The sequence below is a fragment of the Austrofundulus limnaeus genome, unplaced genomic scaffold (assembly GCF_001266775.1).
Source record: "Austrofundulus limnaeus strain Quisiro unplaced genomic scaffold, Austrofundulus_limnaeus-1.0 Scaffold271, whole genome shotgun sequence".
Lineage (NCBI taxonomy): Eukaryota > Metazoa > Chordata > Actinopteri > Cyprinodontiformes > Rivulidae > Austrofundulus > Austrofundulus limnaeus.
In genome coordinates, this window is record NW_013952673.1 from 195148 (window position 1) to 212538 (window position 17391).

Sequence of the window (17391 nt, forward strand, 5' to 3'; positions counted from 1 at the left end):
ATTAATTCAGAAAATCTTTTCAGGACCCCACCTTGATGTTTCGGGACCCCACTTTGGGTCCTGACCCCAACTTTGGGAAGCACTGCTCTACAGTAAATAGTATAGTACTCTATATTAATTGTGTCTTCTGTGGCTGAATGTCTGAGTGTCCTAGAAAACATAAATTGTGAAAAGCATTAAGTTAAACCCGTGTAGTAAGTTTGTGAAAGTATTTAAACTAGCTTCACTGGGCCTCATGCAAGAATCATTCGTACAAACACATTTGTTCTTAAGTTTTGCGTACAAGTGATTTGGGAGAAATTACTTGACGCATTCAACAGTTTTCATGTAAGATTTTTTTTTTCAGATACGAACAAAGTTCACGAGTGGTCCAGACCAGTCGTATATTTTACATGCAGTTGGTCTGCTGTTATCCAGACGGATTTTCTTCACTAAAAACTTAATATTTCAGTAGTGTGAAGATATGAGTTGAAATAAATCATACTCCATAATTATGTTGAAAAAGGCTATTCTCTGGCTATTAATGCTATTGTATAACACTGCAATATTAATATGAAGATCTCAAACTACAAACCAACTTAAATTATGCATTAATTGAAATGGGAAGACTTATTTAACATTWAATGCTGGTCTTATTTTGACCTTTTCCTCTGTTTCATGATCTATATGATGTCTGGAGCTTTAATATAAACATTTCTATAAACATTATAATTATATTTACCGTATTTATCAATAAATCGTCTACAAAACATTTTTAAGAGGTGAAAAGTCCCAATGGGAACAAATTACTTTTCATCCCAGAAAACAAGTACGGGAGACTGGGGACAGTTGCAACACTTTTGCATTTGACTCTGTTACTCAGAGATGGTTTGAATTAGACAAACCAAATTTTAATACCATAAACTTACATCTGTCTGTTAATAGTCAAAACCATTTATAGATGATGAAAGCATGTACTTTCTTCACAATTTGCATTTGAAAAATGAAGTCAGATGTTGCAACTGACCCCGGAGCAGGGGACAGTTGCAACATTGTTTGGGGGTGGTTACATGTTATCAAAACAATATATTTCACTGTAAATAAGTTTTATTATTTTATAATTATATTATTGCTTAATTCATAAAAACTGTAAGTTACGATATTACAGTGTTATTTATTCTTTCTGATCAAATGATGAATATTGATTTTCCTTGATGAGTAGACCTTATATACAGATGTCAAAGACTCAGATTGATATAAAATCCAGTTGGCTTTTAGAAATAAGGATAATAGAAGAATTTGTGAGGCAATTAACTTTTGTTTTGCCTATTGTCACTGTGCGCCTACATTATGCAAAAATTACATTGAAAGAAACTGGGATTTTAAAACCATTGTTGAAAACGACTGCAGAAAATACATCTTAAACACACTTGTACACTTAATTTAACCTTTTAATATCATCTGTATGTACTGTTTTTATTTGGATTTATTGCAACTGTCCCCCTTCCTGTCAGCCATTATAAAACCTCATGTGTTAGCTAAATAAGCTGATCTGGATACATGTAACTGTATTAGTTAAAAGTCAACATATCACTTGTTTAAACCATATAAGTTTGAGCTGGATCACAAAAACAGTGACAACAGTATAACAAAAATAAAGCTGGGCAAAAAAAAAAATACTTTGGTACCTCAAACAGTTTTTTTTAAATAAATTCTGGAGCAGTTTTTGAATCTGCTTACTTTTTCTTTTTTTTTTTGCAAGATGGGGCCTCTAACTGAACATGTACAGTGTGACTGTCATCACTCTAGCTTGTTTCTGTTTGGAGAAAAATGATGTGTTGCAACCTCCCCTTGTTGCTTTTGTCCCCGGTCTCCCCTAAACTGGTAAGTAAAAGATGAGTAAAAGAGAAAAAAAAAGTTTGGTTTAAATTTTATTATAAAAAGGTTCAACTTAAAACACACAAAAAACAAAATGTTTTGAAATTTTTAACTGAGCTCTAAGGTCACCTGTTAACACACTTTGTTTTTCACCCAACGTAAACAAAACCTTCCACCCTGTGAGTTCAAACTAAATCAAATTCTGAATGTTCAACAAAATACTTCTGTAAAACAGTTCCAAGTTCTGTTTGTTAAACAAAACCCTTCCAAGTGTCAGAGAAGAGCGTCCGACCGTTCTTCACCCCCACCGCTCGGTCACTCTGTCAGGTAGAAGTGCATTTTGTCRTTGACGTTCTTGCGCTCGGGATTGAGGCGCTTCAGGATCTGTGCCAGCACGTTGACCGTCTGCTCGCTGCTCAGGCCGGTGCGCTTGGTCTGGAACTTCTTCAGCAGGTCTTTGGTGGTCATCGGCTTACGGATCAGGTAGCGGCGGACCGCCTCCTCAGTCAGCTGCACGTCACTGTGTGACGGGGGGAGCAGAAACAGTTTTATACCTGTCTTTAATAATTACACAGTGTATCAGAATAAATGTGATCCATCACATCGAAACGAGGATTAAGTCCAAAAGTGGTATATGTAGGCAAATATAGTGTTTTGACTAAAATGTTAACAAAAACTGCATTTTTTTCAAAATAATTAATAAAAGCCTTATCAATTGTATCATCTGAATGAACTGTCTGAAATATAAATCACAACACAAAATTTTGAAGCACTTTTTTGAGCAGTAGCAACAAAAAACCTAATTTTGAGGAAAAATGCCTTAAAGTTTTGAGATTTTCCCTGTGAGCTAGCAAAGTTTAGTTTCTTTATAGCTGGGAAATCTCAATATTCAAATATAATTTGAGGTTTCCTCTTTATAAGGACATCAAAAAATACCTCATTAAAATGACATAAAAAAGGATTCAGACCAAATATTTATGTATTATTATAACCAACAAGACAAATTAATTCATATTTATGGATTTAATGATGATATCAGAATGATCCAGGTGTCAAAACGTAGCTTTTAAAGCCAAGAATCTGAAAATGTAATGAGGTCATTTTGACCAAATTTGACTTCATCCTCATTTCGATATGATGGGTCACAAAATAACATTTTTAATGTTTGATTTCATATTTTGCTTTGAGTAGCTTTAAGAAAATATTTGACTACATGTCAGCAGTGGAACGAAACTGAATTTTCAACTCATAAATTCAGTATTATCATCAATAGTAACAATACTGATGTCATTTATCACAGTGCATTGATGTCTTAAAAGACAGACAGTACCTTGAGCTGGGGGTGGATTTGCCTGATGGGGGCTGAGGCGTGCTCTTCCCAGAGGGAACAGGACTCTGACTGTTGGGCTCCATCTTGAGCCTTTTGGCCGCAGGCAAATCTGTAGGAGCGCCCTGTCTCTTCCCTGCACGAAAAGCCTCATTAAGTTAATCTTTAACGCAAAATACTTTCAATCGCCCAATTTTCTAGTTTCGCTTCATATTTTGTTGGAGTCAAAGGATTTCTGCTGGTTTCTAAAAGCGCACCTTGCTCCAGCTTGCTGGCAGCGGCACGCAGCGTGTTGGAGGTGGAGGCGGAGTCTATCGACGGCGTCCCGGGACGACTCCCCGTCCTGGAGCTGCCCGCAGAGCCGCGGCCACCCGCGCGTTTCGGAGGCGTCCGCTTYTTCTACAAATAGGAAACGTAAAAGAGATGAAGGAAATTTAGTGACTGAATTTTAGATTTTACACTTTGTGATCAATTATAGCTTCTGTGCAATTAAACAGGAAAATAATCAGTATGTTTCTGCTTAATGTGCCCCTCCTCTGCAGGATAAACACTTTTTGACATACCAATGTAACAGTGCTGATGTAAAAGGTCTCAGAGCCACCCACAGACAGCGACTCTGAGCATGAATTAAGCTTTTAGATCGGAAGAATAAACCTTTTAAAACAGGGAATTAACTTGGTTTTCTGTGCTATTATTCAGGCATCCAGTTTTTGGAACACTTTCTTACAAATATGTCATAAATAAAAGAAAATGTAGTATTCATTCATGATTCCTCCAAGTACTCATCCACACAACTATTGTCAACAAATCTAAATATAGTAAATTATAAGTAATTTATAAGAATAAAAAAAATCATCCAGTTTCTCAGGCCCACACACTCCAACCACCATGAATAAAGCTGAAGCCGTCTCTCCCTCGATGTCACTGTCATCCGAGCTCTCTGACTCCCCGCTGCTSTCTGAGACACAAAAATACACAGAACAAATAAAAAAAAGTGGTTTGGAAATTGTGCACGTTGCACTTTTTAATATTAGCTTGCAATTCTTACATTAAAATAAAACCTAAAAATCATAAAGCGCGTGTACCTTTTTTCTTCTTCTTTTCCGGTTGAACCGGGGTTTTCTTCCCTTCCTCCTCCTCTTCCTCCTCCTTTGCTTCATCTTCATTCTGTTTCTCCTCTTCACTCTCTTCTTCGCTCTCCGACGCCTCGTCAATCCCTACAAAAGACACAGTTAGAGAGAAACGATCACAACTGAGATTAATAAAAAAAAAATCCTGACAAAACTCAAGAACAATTAATTTTATTATTTTATATATTTTTTTCCTCATAAGGAAGCGTAGATTGTACCAACCCTTTGGGTGCTCCTCTTCTTTAGTGGGTTTTTCATTTGTCGGCTCTTCATCTGAGCTGATGATGGATAAAAAAAAATTAATGCAAACAACGACAACAACAAAAAACAAACAAACAAACAAACAAACAAAAAAAAAACATAAGTTCCTCCTCTCACGGCCTCATTTTCAGAGACTCCACAACAAACAGGGCTAAAAATTGCAACATACAAATAAGTTAGCATTCAYTTTACAGTAAGCATCTGTAAATACTCCAGGTATGGGCGTGAGTTACTTTTGGTCTATCAGCTTTGCCACGTCWTTATAAAGATGATAATTTTAGCTTTATTCACACATACTTTTTGAAAAGAAATGTAGTTATTGTGTATATGGGCAAAATACCCATACAGCGTTCCTACAGTTTAAGGAAAGTTAAATTTAAGACTTTTTAAGACTTTTTAATGCCAAGTGCAATTAAATTTAAGACCCATTTCATAATAAACACAAATGACCAAAAAAAAAAAAAAAACTGGCAGAAACTCACAAAACAAAGTATTTTGGTTGAAGTATTCAAATATTTCTAATAGACCAATTGTTTTTTATCAGTATCTAACTAAACAGGGTTCATGCAGGTTTCAGTAAGGTAAATTTAAGACCTTTTCAAGACCATTAGGAATAACACTTAAGACCAAACCGACACATTAACAGAAACATTCAAATGGTCCCAGAAATTTTAACATTTAAACCTTTTATTGCTATCAATTTAACTRTTAAAGAATATTTAATTGTAATACAAGAACATTAAATTATTTTAATGGAATGGTCATATCTATGAGACCTTCATATCAACTGATGTGGACCGGTTCCAACCGAGTGCAAAAAAATCACTGATATCAGCCAAGTCTCATTGAAAACACACTTTCCCATGTTTAAACCACAAACAGTGGACATGACTGAACTTTTTGGTTTTTTTAGGTGGGTGAACAAGCTGCCATATGCAGGGGGTTGTAGTAGTAAAAAGGTCTAAAACCCGGGCGTGAACTGTGCCATTTTTTTGCTTGCAGTTATCACAGGATTTGTAGTTTAACCACGTACCAAGACCAGTAGAAAACTTAGCACTTCAACCTCTGATTACAGCACTTTAATCTGTTTATTTATGCAGCAAGCGCTTCTCAAAAATGATCAAAAGTAAAAAACAAAAATAATAATAAGACTTGACAAAATAAAATTTAAGACCTTGGATGAAAATCTGGGCATTTTTAAGACTTTTTAGGCCTAAAATTTTGATTTTCAAATTTGAGACTTCCGCACGAACTCTGCTAAAGCAGAAAAATTCTTAGCAGTCAGTTTTAAACTTAATTAAATTTCTGGAAACCCTCTAACGACCAAAAATTTGGAGTTTTAGGACCCACGGTGGGGTTTTAACCCCAATTTGCTGTAGATGAAACCTTAAAGTGCCCGTGACATCATTTGGAAAGACAACATTATTAGCATATTATAAAACTAWTTTCACATTGCTCAGATGGACAGTTGTTGATATTTGCATGTGAAATAACGGGAAGTGATGTCAAAGGGGAACGTCTGCATGTGAATATTGAAAAAATAAAAGTTACCAATTATTTTAATATTTGAGATGAATTACAATCATCCTACTTACAATGTGTTAACATTTTTAAGACCTCTGAAAGATTGATTTAAGACATTTTAAGGCTAATTAAGGCCTTATTTTTGGATTGATGAATTCAATGACTTAAGACTTTTTAAGGATCTGCAGGAACCCTGCCATAATTCTTCACTCTGATCAGCATGAGAACAATGTAAGAGATACTGTACTCATAAAGCAGAGCTATACTGAGGAGGGTGTTGAGCAAGAAGGAATCTGTGTCCTCTGACCTGCTTTCATCTGACATATAATCCACCTCCAGACCCTCGTAGTCCCCATCATCGCTGTCTTCCAGGGCATCCTTTTCATTGCTCTTACGTTTCTTTTTCTTTCCTTTTCCTTTCCCTGTCGCTTTATTCGTCTTTACCTTGCTTTCTCCATCTGATACACACAAAAAAAGAAGCCCAAAGTAATAATAATAATAATAAAAAAAAGAAAATACATGGTACATGATGTTTCTGCCTCCTTACCATCCCCCATGCTGCTGTCACTGTCGTCGCTGCTCATCTCCAGGTCATCTTCCAGATCGTGGATGAGCAGGTCGCCCCCTCGCCCGCCTCCCTTCTTTTTCTTCTTCCCCGATTTTTCGGCCTCGTCTTCCTCATCGTCGCCGCGCTCCTGCTCCCGAAGACGCCGCTGAAGCATGATGCTGAAGTGGTTTACGACCTTGTTCCGCCTGCAAACAAAGAAAYGCAGAACTTTAGTTGTTGTTTGTTTTAATTCGAGCGCACATATATGAAATGCAAAATGTTCTAAATTATTTTTAAACAYGTGCTCTCCCGGGTTCATTTTCCTCACCTGCCCCACTCTTCTTCAGCTTCTTCRGCCGTCAGAGTTCGATGCTTTGCCTGTTGTGTAAAGTTGTACCACCCATGAACAGGAAAAGCCTCGAAAGCTCCATCAGGACACTGTGTGAAAATGTAGTAGGACGCATTTTCTGTGACGCCGCCCTTCTTCACCCCTTTGAACCTGACAGAACAGACAGGCAAGAAAAAAAATATATTCTCAAGGTTGAGAAAAACAAGTATTTTCATTTTTTTGTCCCTGAAAAAATAAAAGATCTAGTTAACTTTATGGAACAAAACAAACTTAAGTTAYAAGAAACATTTTAGAAAGGTTAAAACTTGTCTTCCATAAACAAAATGGATGGTGAGAGGGAACAAAGATTATATGAACAATTTCAAAACGTTTAAAAAATGTACTCCTTTCAAATTATGAAGCTGTTTAATCCTGCCTAAACACAATAATAAAATTATGAAATACAGTCAGTAAAGTGAGTGAAAATATAAATAAATCACACACATAAAAAAACAGACCCTCTTTCCTCACCTCTTGCCAGCTTTGCCATTGACCTTTAAAATCCACGGCTGATCCTCTGCCTTGAACTCGCGGGTCACAATGCCAAACTTCTTTCGCCGAGCTTCCTCACGCTGTTTCTTTCCAAACTCGCTGCCTGCACCACTCTCCGGAGTCTCCTCCTCTCCATATATCCGCCGAGCACTCATGTCTCTTTCCATACGAGCCTGAAAAGGCAGGTGTAAGTTACAAAACCCAATTCAAGTGTGAGATCTGGAAACTGGGTTATCTTTTTTGTAATCATTACTCTCCTTTATATTTCTCTAATTTGCTTTAAAAGCCACTTTTAGAAATATAAATAAATAAAGTCTACCTGTGTCCAGGTTGAACAGTTGACCTTGTCCCCTGCATTGAATGCCATAATATTGTATTTCTTGTTGGTATTTCTATCAGAAAATAAAACAAATATGCAATCAAAATATTATTCTGTTAACACTGTTTTCCCTCTCAAGGCCAGGAGGGGATATTTAACATTATGATTAATGCAAATAAGCAACTGTATTCACATTTGTATCTACATGTGGTTGAACAAACATGCTACTTACTTGGGGACTCTTACAGTATACTCTGTAGTTGAAGAACTGCTGTTTCCCTATAATAATAAAAAAGTAAAATGTTATGTTTGCCTTCTGTAATTCAGAGTTTAATTCAGACATGTTTGCTAACATAAAATTATTATAACAAATTGTGTCAAAAGGTGGACGAAACTTAGTGACTTACCAGAGAGGTCATGGTTGATTCACGTTTGAATTGCTTAACAGCTGTTTCAGTTTAGTTTAGTACACTTAAAAAGAAGAATTACATATGAGAATAATAAATTATTTAAGCAATTCTTGTTTAATCATTATTATCTGACAGAAAAAGAGCATAGAGGATGCAGCTCCCATTTCAAAACATGAGGCTAGTTAGTGTGATGATGCATCTGGGAAATATTTGCTTAAAAACCATCAGGATTTAACGTTAGCTCCTGTTGCTAAACACGGTTAGCTTTAACAATTCGATGCGTCAGATGGCTTTGCTCAGCTTTACTTTATCTTATGTATTATAACTTCAAATTCACTCACCTTTGTGTGAAACAAAAAATACATATATAGATTTAAGAGTCTTTGGACATTAAATGAAACAGCTTTTTAGAGGAGAAAAAATAGCAGGTGAACGATTTGTTCTATAGGTTAATAGGTTCGATAGGAAACATTTACTGGCAACAAATGGTTCCTAGTCAACAACTACGGTGTCCCCGAAGCAGGAAACCGTGTGCTTGGTTTGTGTTTTTGTATTTTTTATTTTTATATTTATTTTTTCAGGGGAAAAAAAGCATTTTAAATGTTAAAGTAAAATAAATTTACTGTGAGTTGAGCATAGAGATAACAGAAACAGCAGATTTTTTATTTATTTCATTTTATTGAAAGACATTTTTACAAATACAATAACAAATATAAACACAATTAAAAAAGAACAAAGAATAGAACACAAAATATGTAAAAAATAGTATGGCAAGTACAATAAATTTAAAACAAAGATGATTATGATAAGGTGATAATGACCTACAGCGTTAAAAGTTGTTTACCACTTTTTATTTTATTTTATTTTATTTTATTTTTAATCTGTGGGGAAATGCAGTTCGATTTTGTTAACAAAAACTGGGGAAAAACATTGAAGATCATGAAAATTTACATTTGTTAACATGAAATTTGCCAAATATTACAATTAAATCAATTGCTAATATGTTTACATTGGTATTCTTTCCAAGAAAACCAAAAACAGCATGTTCATATTTAAGTGAAAAGTTTGTATCAATAAGCAGTTTTTCATGACCAAACGTTGAAAGTGTTTTAACGTTTAACCAGTAGGGGGCACTGTTGATTTAATCAGCTGAATGTGGCTCAGTACAAGGTTTGACTTTTTATAAAATACACAGTTACAGCAACAAACTTTTATGTACTGAACAAATTCCAAACCAGTTTTGTTTAAATGACATCTGTTGAATAAATTTCTTCTCTGAGCTCTTCTCCCCCTGYCTGTATTATGTCATGAGGCGTGTGATTTGTAAAGTATTTCCATGACATATAAATGGGTTTGCATTATTGCTTTGCATTTTGATTTAAATCTTGTAAAAACAGTTTTTGGATGCTGTGCAGTGGCAGCTGAGGTTTTGTGCAGAGGAATCGGAAACCATGAAGGGCTGCACTTTTTTGCTTTTTCTGGGTGAGTTCATTGCATTTGATTTAGAAAAGTAGATAGTTCTTAAATAAATTGTATATATTGTTTGGAAGTTACAAAGAAAATGCAAGTAACAATTCAAAATTCAGCTCTTCCAAGACAATTAACTGCTATTTAAAATGTACATTAAGTTAAATGATAATTAAATGTTTGCATTAAGCTGAGTATTACATCAGTGATGTCTTATTTCTGAAGCATGTCTGTTTGCTTTCCAGGTTTTCTTCTTATCTGTGGCAGCAGTGTTTTTCCACCTGGTATGCATGATGTGATAAGATGAAAAAGTATTTGATTAAATAAGAATACCTCAATCCAATTGAAATAAACATTATTATTTTATATATGTTTTGTACAGATTCTTGTGATAATTACAAAAACATAACTGAACCATGGCGTAACTCTGGATATAAATCTACTTCCTTCCTGGGCTTCCCTAAAAATGATTCCCATCTTGCTGGGAATTGGTGGCGATTCGTGGGGATTGGTGGAGACAGAATCGTCACAGGCTGCATTCAAGGTCCACGTGGTGGGACCCAAAACCCAATCTATCTCTATTTTGCGTTTACACATCCAACAACGGAATCCAAAACGCCGTCAACAACAACTGCTTACACTGAAACTGGAGTTTGTGTGCAATATGGTGTGAAGATGGAAGTGGTTCTGTGTCCTGAAGGATTCTACATCTACAGACCAAACAGTTACTYATATCACGATTCAGCTTATGTTATCAGTAAGACTGATCAACGTCATTCAAGTTTCATTCAAATACATAATGTACAGCTTTGGCACTATTTTATTTATATACTGTTTTCCTGATAAAAGTTCTGGACATTTTTAAAGTTAAATTAATTCAGCATACTGAGAGCTTTTTGAACCATTCAAATCAAAACGTGTGGCTCAGTCAGTAACAATGGGCTATAACTTTTAATAAAAAGGATCAAGATTTAGAATTCTTTAGTGTTTTTTACAAAAATAAAAATATTTATAAAATAATCCAAGCAGAAATATTTTGAAATGTTTTAATTTTCTTTAGAAACTATGTTATGACTTCAGCTTGATTTTGTCTTTCTCTTTTTAGCTTTTAGCTACAATTGAGCAAATCTGAGTTTTTAGCTACTATTTTACTACATTTAGTTTTTAGCCATGCTTTAGCAAATTTGATCTTCTAGCTAATGTGGTAATTTTAGCTTTTAGWTTTTTTTTGCTCATTTTAGCAATAGACAATGTTTTATCTATTTTCATTTTTCTACTGTTATACTTGTTTTAACTTTTACATTTCATTTTATTATTGTTTTTCAGATTTTAGCTTTTGTTTTGCTTGACTGCATTTACCTTTTAGCTGTTTTCCTAATGTTAGACTCAACTACGATGTAACATTTTTAGCTTTTAGCTACTGTTTTGATATTTTTGCCTTTGACTATGGTTTGTCCAATTTTAGCTTTTAGCCATATTTTTTTTCCATTTTTGATTTTAAGCTATACAATTAACGCAATTCTAGATTTTGCTACAGTTTTTCTAGTTTGATATTTGTATTACTAGTTTTAGTTTTTAGCTTTTTTTTCTACGTAATTTTGGATTTAGCTTTTGTTCTTTTAATGTTTTACTGTTCTGCACAAATCATTTTGTTGCAATTGTTTTAAAATGCATTGTGCCATTTTAAATAGCACAATTCATTTCTTTGCACAATTTTCCTTCTTTCTGCATCTTATAATTAACTGTCTGTGTTCAGATCATTTTGAATGTAATCCAGACTCATGTGGACCTCTTGCTGAGTGTACGGTTACAGGCTGTAGTTGTGTTGCTGGATATGAAATGCAGCAGGATCAGTTACCAACAGCAGATTCATATCCTTGTGTTGGTAAATACTTTTCATTTTGTTTTTACACTATGTGGAATATTGGTTTAATTTTTCATAAAAAAAAACTGGTTTCAGAAAAAAAAATCACATTTCACAAATATAATTTACCTTCTATACAGATATAGATGAATGTCAGATAACTCCTGGAGTTTGTGTCCCTAACTCCAAATGTATAAACACCATCGGATCATTTTTCTGCAAATGCCTGGATGGATACAATACAACAAATCCTGAATTACCCCCTGGAGTGTCCAACCCATGCAAAGGTATCTGTAGGGATGAAAATGTGTCCATCGTATGGTTGGCTTCGACTTAACTTTTTTTTTCTTCCCCAGATATTGATGAGTGTCTTGAAAATATCTGTGGTGAGAATGGAGACTGTACCAACCAGATAGGAAGTTACAGCTGTGACTGCCACAAAAACTACTATAATGCACCACATATGGTTCCTGTTTGCCAAGGTTTGTATCTATAGTGTAGGAAGTGTTTAAGATCCAAACTGCATAAAAATGATCAGTGATCAGTTTGTATCAATATTCAGAATACAATAACAATTCGGTAGAATACAGAATTCCTCACTGCACCTAAAGGGTCTAATGACTTTGGGATTCATTCTCTGCTAATGGTGGATGATGTTCTGTTGGCATCATTGTGTCATGATCCTCAGCTAGCTCTGTTCAAAGTCAAGTGTGAAGCAGTTGAGGATCAGCACCTTCAAATCTAATCTTCAGTTGAAAAACAGTGGACTGCCCTCTTCAAAATGGTCTGAGGTGCTGCCTCAAGTGGAGGAGCTGTATACCTCACCTATGGTCACAGACTCTGGGTTTAAAGCAATTGACAGTTTTCTCAGAATGCAACAATAGCTTGGCTCTCCCTGGTGATAAATTAATTTAACCAGCAGAGACTCAGAGTAGAGCTGCTGCTCCTCCACATCAAAAGGAGCCAGGGGCCTCATGTATAAACGGTGCGTACGCACAAAAAAGTTGCGTGCATCAGGTTCTACGCCCACGTTGGGATGTATCAGAACCAACGTTGCGTCAAAGTCTGTCTATGTTTACACACACTTTTCACCTGCTGTGAGAATGTGCGGCAGCCACGYAAAGTTTTTCAGTGAACAGTTTTAACCCACAAAGTCATGAATCTGAMCTGAATCCACAGAAATAGGACTCTGTTGTGTTTTCTGGAAGTAAGGAGCATCTGAATACGGTGTTAGATTTTTATTTTAGTTTGAGTTTTTATTGTTTAAACTTGAACAATCATGAAACTGAACCTCAGACAAGAAAAYAGATCAGCCTAAAAATGATCAAAAGAACCTCAGTCCAGTCTGTAAACTGGAAAGCTTTTATATTTCTGTCACGAGTTGGAAACACACACTGAGCGCATGGCCTGCAGAGCACACACACAGATGAGGAAAATAAAAATGTGTGTGAATTTTCTAACATTTTTAATTTTCACTGAGAAGAAAAAACTTTGTCAAGTCAGCAGATTAATTCAGCTGCATAAAGTTGTGCATATGGATGAGCTGTCAGCTGTTCCCAGTCCCACACAGCGGCAGAAACTCACAGCGCTGAGTCACTCGTTCCTTCACTTCAACCATTTAATAAATATTTTTCTAAGTTCTACCAACACAGAGGAACTGATGTTCCTCTGTGTTTACAATCATTTATTAAAGACGTGTAAAGGTGGAAATGTCTGTCAGCCTCATGTGCCGCTGAAACTAACAGCACACACGCATGCACACCAACACCCACACACACCTTTGCGAGTGGCAAACTCGTTTTTACACCCCGCTGGCAATTTTATCACTCATTCTCCATTTAATGTATAATTTTCCTGCATCTAAAAATCTTTTCTGATCCCACAGAGAGGACAATCTGAGGAGAATCTCACACGCTGGACACATTTACATCTATTTTACATATTTAAATGGAGGCGTGTCAGGGGAGGGGTCTCAGGTGCACTCAGTTCCACGTTCAGGAACMTGCGTGCGCACRGTTTTATACATCTGAATATTTTGGTGCGGCGCACTTTTCTAAATTTGTATGTACGTCAACTTTTAGTGTGAAAGCTGCGCAATCCTTTATGCATGAGGCCCGCGAGGTGGTTCGAGCACCTGGGGTCAGATTTATAAAACTGGCGTACGCCACTTTTTACGCCAAGGTTGTGATTTATAAAGGAAAGATGCGCAGAAACATGCGTACGCACGGTTTTATAAATCTGAATTTTTTTGGCGTACGCCATTTCCGCCTTTTGGCCGTACATTCACTTTTAGTGAGGTTTCCACCCAATCCTATACAAATGAGACCCCAGGTGAGGGTGCCTCAAAAACTACATAGGGAGGCATTCCAGACATATACAGCTGAGCGGAGACCCCAGGGAAGACTCAGGACACACTGGAGAGTATGTCTCTCTACTGACTTGGGAACACCTTGAAGTCCTCCCAAAAATGCTGGTAGAGGTGGGTTTGGAAAGCAATGTCTGGACCTCCCTGTTTAAGCTGGTTTCCCATTGATTCCTGTTGGATGGATGGATGGATGGATGGATGGATGGATGGATGGATGGATGGATGGATGGATGGGTTCCCTATACCCATCATGTGGATGTTCCAAAAATATAGTTTAGGGTTCACAAAAGTCTAAAGATTTAACAAACTGACAAGTTTTCATTTAATTCCACGTGATTTAATTTGCCCATCATTTACTCATATTTGTTTCCATAAAATTATTTGCATTTTGTATTTTACGAGTTTTCAGCAGGATTTCTATTTGTCTCTTGGCAGATATCGATGAGTGCAATGAACCTGATGCCTGTGGTGAACTAACTCTGTGTATGAACGCACCGGGAGGTTTTTTTTGCTCGTGCTCTGATGGATTCTTTCCGTCAACTGGAGTTGTGTGGAAAATAGGGGTCACGTTTTGTAAAGGTGGGATCAGAATCTGTTTTRTTTGCAGTTGTACACACCGTCACATCCAAATGTGACAAATAACCTTTTGTTTGTTTGTTGTTTTCCTCTCTTCTGACCTGTAAGATCTTCAGCTGATTATGGATGAGATAACTCCACCTGAGGTAAACAATGTCGGAAAAGTGGAACTTTCAAAATGAATGCAAATATCTTTAAGATTCCATTAAAAATAATTAAAAAAATATTTGGCTGGCAAATTAGAAGAGAAATATCTTTGCTTATTTAAAAATATTTTATGGAGATTAAAAATAATTCCCCATAGATAAGTTTAAGACTTTAGTTATGAATTTATGTTATGGTTATGAATAATCTAGGATTATGAATGTTTTCATACCGATTAAAAATAAATCTTAAATTAAGCTTCTGTTTGAATGCTACATATGAACATTTCAATGTTTAAGCCACATGTATATAAAAAATAAACACATTTCACTAAATAGCAAACTAGTTCTTGTCTTGTGACCTAAAATACCTGATTTTTTTTTCTTTTGCTTTTTGGATTTGCTAAATAGGGGCAGACAAAACAGAGAACATTTTTAATCAACCTGGACGAACAGCTGAAAAATAACAAAGGCATCGTCTTGGCAGAAGAGGTCAGTGGAAGATCATTCCATGAAATTATACTCAACATTGTGCCAAATGTCATTTTCCTAAAAAGTGAAAAAGTTTAGTAAAATGTTGAAGCTTAAAGTACCTGTGACATAAACTTTTTTATGATAAATGTGAATGCGTTTTTTGAAAGATAACATGAAAAAATATTGCAAAAAATAAACACGTTTACACCACTGAGATGAACAGTTGAGACATTTGCGTGTGAAGTAACAGGGAGTGATGTCAAAGGGGAATGTCTGATTGTAAACAAAGCATTGCTACAACAGCCAACAACACAAAGAAGATACAAATTTAGTGTTTCTTTAGATTCTTTGATTCACTATCAATTCAATTCAGTTCAGTTTGTTTCTATAGCACCAAGTCACAACAGATGTCGTCTCATGGCACTGTACAAAAAAAAAAAAAAGCCAGCAAATTGCTCTTAATCTTCAGTTCATTACAGTCTGTCATCCTGAGCAGCACAATGGCAGCAGTGGAACGGTAATCAGAGAGAGATGAAGAGGCAGGGACCAAATAATATTGTTTCAATAAACAAAGACAAGGGAGTTGTCTTTCTTAAAGAGTTCACWTTTGATATCACTTCTTGTTTCACTATGGTTGACCCAAGGTCAAAAGAAAACATGCCAGGTACGGTATGTGACAAAATGGGTAAAATCATGTGTATTATGCCAAGTTACTGAAATGTCCAGTTTTGTGTTTTCACTTTTTGTATTTGAAAGAAATGCATGTCACAAGCACTTTAAAAAAAATCCTTTTTTTGTATTTATTCTTTAAACTTAAAGCACAAGCATTGGAATGATTTTAGTGTTGAATGATTCAGGCCAACATGTTAGAAAATATGAGGATTTTGAGTTTAAAGAAACAACCATAAAGGAAGCTGAATATTTTCTCACCTGATTACAAATCCTCTCTTTTTCAAACTTGTTGCTACAGTAAATTGTACATTTGCCTACAATATCCACATAGGTTGCAGCTTGTGTCTGTAAAACAAAAAGTTCTAACATAATTTAAGGTAAAATCATCAGTCRTGCATTCACCTGTACATTAATTTAACTGTAGACCTTGTAGACTGAGGAGTTTTTGTATTTGTTGGGCAGTGTTGAATTTTGTCTGTTTTGTGCACTTGTTTTATGAACTGTTATCCTTTTATTCTGCTCAGGACTATGGATGAAATTTAGCTCTTGTGTTAATTCCGGCGCATTTATATTCACCGAATATTGATTAATGTGCATTGTCCTTTTTAAATAAATAAATAAATAAATGAATGAATATTTGCACAGTTTAGGAATATGTGATAATATTATTGTAATATTATTCCTTCTCTATCTTTTTCTTCTTTTTTCCACAGATTGTAGCAAATGGCTTCTCTGTATCAATGGTACAACAGTTTTTTAATCAACCAAAAAATAATACCTAAGCTCTTCTTAGATTTTGGTTCTTGGCTTAATTCGGTAGATGACCTCCTTTTTGCTGTACATGTTTTATTTGTAAAGGAGGTGGCAGGTGTTGGACCCCGTGCACCATCAACACAGGTGAGGAGTGAAGGAGACGCAGAAACTGGCAATCTGATCCTGAGCATCGCGGACCGCTTGGTCTCTGCGATGGTGGAGCCGGGTCAGAACCAAGCCAAGAAAACTCTAAAGACTCCAACAGTGGGTAAGGTCTGTTTTTCTTTACCTTCAACAAATTTCTGTGCTTTGTGTTTGTCTAATGAAAGTCTGCTTTCTGTGCCAGATTTGGTTCTTGAAACGATCAAGTCTGGAAACAACAGATCAGAAAGCTTCGACCTCTCATCCGGAAAAAACTCCATGGAGATCAACTTGGAAGCTATAGCCAAAGTGAATAACGGTGAGGGAAAATGGTACTATTTTCTAAATTATACTCTGTCATGGTTCTCAGTCAGAGAAGGGGTGCTCTGCACTTACCAGGTTAGGGAGCGAGGTGCTGCCTCAAGTGGAGGAGTTCAAGTACCTCAGGATTTTGTTTACGAGTGAGGGAAGAATGGAGCATGAGCTTGACAAACATATCGGTGCATCAGTGCTGGTCCATTGTGGTAAAGAGAGGACTGAGCTGCAAGGAGAGGCTCTCTGTTTACTAGTCAGGTCTACATTCCTGCCCTCAACTACAGTCACAAACTCTGTGTAGTGACCAGAACAATGAGATTGTGTGTACAGGTGGTCAATGTATACACACACATATATACAGTATAC

General features: G+C 36.0%; 2 protein-coding genes and 2 long non-coding RNA genes across 4 annotated transcripts in view; 3 read left to right on the plus strand and 1 right to left on the minus strand.

The window, feature by feature from the left end:
- Positions 1-1893: 1893 nt before the first annotated feature.
- On the minus strand, positions 1894-8699 carry gtf2f1 (general transcription factor IIF, polypeptide 1). Its single transcript, XM_014020894.1, has 14 exons — positions 8597-8699; positions 8253-8316; positions 8078-8124; positions 7846-7918; positions 7506-7699; positions 6975-7145; positions 6647-6852; positions 6407-6557; positions 4537-4592; positions 4270-4401; positions 4072-4142; positions 3442-3583; positions 3188-3320; positions 1894-2377 (listed from the first exon to the last, which is right to left on the minus strand). The coding sequence occupies exons 2-14, from the start codon at positions 8262-8264 to the stop codon at positions 2173-2175; spliced, it is 1593 nt and encodes a 530-aa protein (XP_013876348.1). The 5' UTR covers positions 8265-8316; positions 8597-8699; the 3' UTR covers positions 1894-2172.
- Positions 8700-8775: 76 nt separating this feature from the next.
- On the plus strand, positions 8776-11815 carry LOC106526316 (uncharacterized). The gene is made up of 3 exons (XR_001311247.1): positions 8776-8793; positions 11479-11607; positions 11727-11815. It is a non-coding gene; the product is annotated as an uncharacterized LOC106526316 (long non-coding RNA).
- Positions 9652-10183, plus strand: LOC106526315 (uncharacterized). Its single transcript, XR_001311246.1, has 3 exons — positions 9652-9737; positions 9968-10006; positions 10105-10183. It is a non-coding gene; the product is annotated as an uncharacterized LOC106526315 (long non-coding RNA).
- A 41-nt stretch (positions 11816-11856) lies between the features above and the next one.
- LOC106526309 (adhesion G protein-coupled receptor E2) overlaps positions 11857-17391 on the plus strand; it is an 8662-nt gene continuing 3127 nt past the window's right edge. The window contains exons 1-8 of the mRNA XM_014020887.1: positions 11857-11873; positions 11943-12068; positions 14387-14530; positions 14636-14673; positions 15082-15162; positions 16530-16559; positions 16675-16837; positions 16916-17029. Coding sequence (XP_013876341.1) covers positions 12050-12068; positions 14387-14530; positions 14636-14673; positions 15082-15162; positions 16530-16559; positions 16675-16837; positions 16916-17029 — 589 coding nt within the window. The 5' untranslated portion in view covers positions 11857-11873; positions 11943-12049. The remainder of the gene's footprint in view (positions 11874-11942; positions 12069-14386; positions 14531-14635; positions 14674-15081; positions 15163-16529; positions 16560-16674; positions 16838-16915; positions 17030-17391) is intronic.